The 1985-nt window shown below is 30.0% G+C and overlaps 1 protein-coding gene across 5 annotated transcripts in view; it reads left to right on the top strand.

Annotated features, from left to right (window-relative positions):
* LOC106679466 (lateral signaling target protein 2 homolog) overlaps positions 1 to 1985 on the top strand; it is a 42233-nt gene that overhangs the window by 17629 nt on the left and 22619 nt on the right. For all 5 annotated transcript variants that reach the window (XM_014418656.3, XM_067046851.1, XM_014418655.3 and 2 more), the window contains exons 4-5: positions 646 to 822; positions 1471 to 1595. In XM_014418656.3, coding sequence (XP_014274142.1) covers positions 646 to 822; positions 1471 to 1595 — 302 coding nt within the window. The remainder of the gene's footprint in view (positions 1 to 645; positions 823 to 1470; positions 1596 to 1985) is intronic.

Genomic DNA, 1985 nt, shown 5'->3' with positions numbered 1-1985 from the left:
GGTTTTAAAAACAATGCTTTTAACATGTCACTAATTTAAAATAACAATATGGTATTTATGTTAAAAGAAACATAACAGTAATATCAAACTTGTAACAAACTGTGACATTGATCCCTCTTATGTTTACCAAGAACTGAACTTCTAGTGTAGGGTTGTACATAGTTGCTGAGAGCTCTCAATTAGAGCATTTTAACAAACTGAATAATTGTTCTGGAGAGCAGTTCCATTGCCCAAAATATTTTATTCTAATTTTACTGTACTTGAGACAGGTTGTCTTGTCAAGGAGAGAAGGGTATCTTCCTTAAAAAAAAAAAAAAAAAAATGAATGTATTAAATAAGTTCAGTATGTTTGTCTATTGCTTTTGAGTTCTGTTCTGGTATGGAATATATCCACCGTTATATTGAGTTTCATTATTTATATTTACATAAACAATTTCACTAAGAACCCACTATTATGTTTAAGGAGACATGTAGTTACCTGCCATACATTAGGTTGGGTAGGTGTATTTCGGTGGTTGCTTTTTTCATTTTTAATTAGATTATTGTTTTGTTTTTTATAATTTATTATATCATATTTTAATAGTTATTATTTTTTATAATTTGTATTCTCTTGCCTAACTTATATAATCGAATGATCTATTTTAGTGTTTGGCCGCTGGATCAAGCATCATGAACCGTGAAGTCGAAAGCGGAGCCATGAGGCCACTAGCCAAGCAGCTGACCAAGTCCCTCGAAGCGGTGCGGTGCCTCCTGAGGGAAGCTGCGTTACACTCTGGTCACTCTCATGAGATCCAAACCGAGAGGCTTACTCAATCCCTTAAGGTAATAATTTAATGTCCGTTATTTGTAATATACTTGAAAATTAAATTTTAATTATTTATTATTCCGATCAACAATTAGTCAGCCAATTGTCTGTTTTCAAAAAAACTAGAATCTTTTTTTAAAAAGTAAATTCATCAAAACTATCAATTAATAAAAAATGGCTTCTAGGAACTGATTACTGTTCAGACAATATATACACACATACTATATAATGATTTGTTTTCTCTTTTTGTAAAAGTAAATTTACAAATGGATCACCTACACCTCTCACATATAATAGTTAAATTAATCATTGAAAATGATGATGGCAATAAGAAATATGGGAAGTAAGTTTGACATTTATATATCTATTTATTTATTATTATTATGATTATTTGTAGAAAAAAATACAAAACAAGTATTACAATATAATTAACTAATTAAAAATTTATGTTTGGAGAAGTTTGTCGGGGGGTGCGACCTGAGTTTCATGTCTTCATCAGGGGAGAAGTTTGTCAGGGGTTTCGAAACATTGGCATAAAATAAATAAATATGGTTTTGTTTATTTATGTTGTTCTTTGCTGACCGCACCCCCCGGCAAACTTCTCCAATCATTATTAATCTACGGTCAACTATCTACACCTCATTAAAAATTGATGTCTTTTTTAGCTGTTTGACAGGCTACTGGCGGAATTTGAACTGGCCTATGTAAGCGCAATGGTCCCCGTGAAGACCGTTCAAGAATATGAACTCCAGCAGTGCGTTGTTGTTCTTTTCTCCGAGACGCTTCAAAGGTAGGCTCATTCTCATATATTTTAAATATTTTGGCTTAATATAAATTATCAATTCATATACAAAAGTAATTATTTTTGCTTGTTCACATTTATTTATCAAATGAAATGCAAATATACTTATTAGTTATAACAAAAACATCCATATAGTCTTGAAAATTTGTTATTATTTTTACACTCCTACATTTTAGCCATTCCAGCCATTTTAAAGATTCTAACGATTAAAAACTGTTAATTTCAGAACAGATACAAAAAATTTGAACCAGCATCATACTGAAGTTTTGAGCAAATTTAATTATGATCGTAATGTTTTTCTTATTTTTATGTTTTATTAAGATAAATAATATGTGTGTGTTTTAACTTATTTATGCTTTAAATTATTTTATTTTATTA

This window comes from Halyomorpha halys, unplaced genomic scaffold (assembly GCF_000696795.3).
Source record: "Halyomorpha halys isolate HHAL.00 unplaced genomic scaffold, Hhal_1.1 Scaffold206.1, whole genome shotgun sequence".
NCBI lineage: Eukaryota > Metazoa > Arthropoda > Insecta > Hemiptera > Pentatomidae > Halyomorpha > Halyomorpha halys.
Note: the sequence above shows the minus strand (reverse complement) of the source record. Positions and strands in the feature narration are given on the sequence as shown.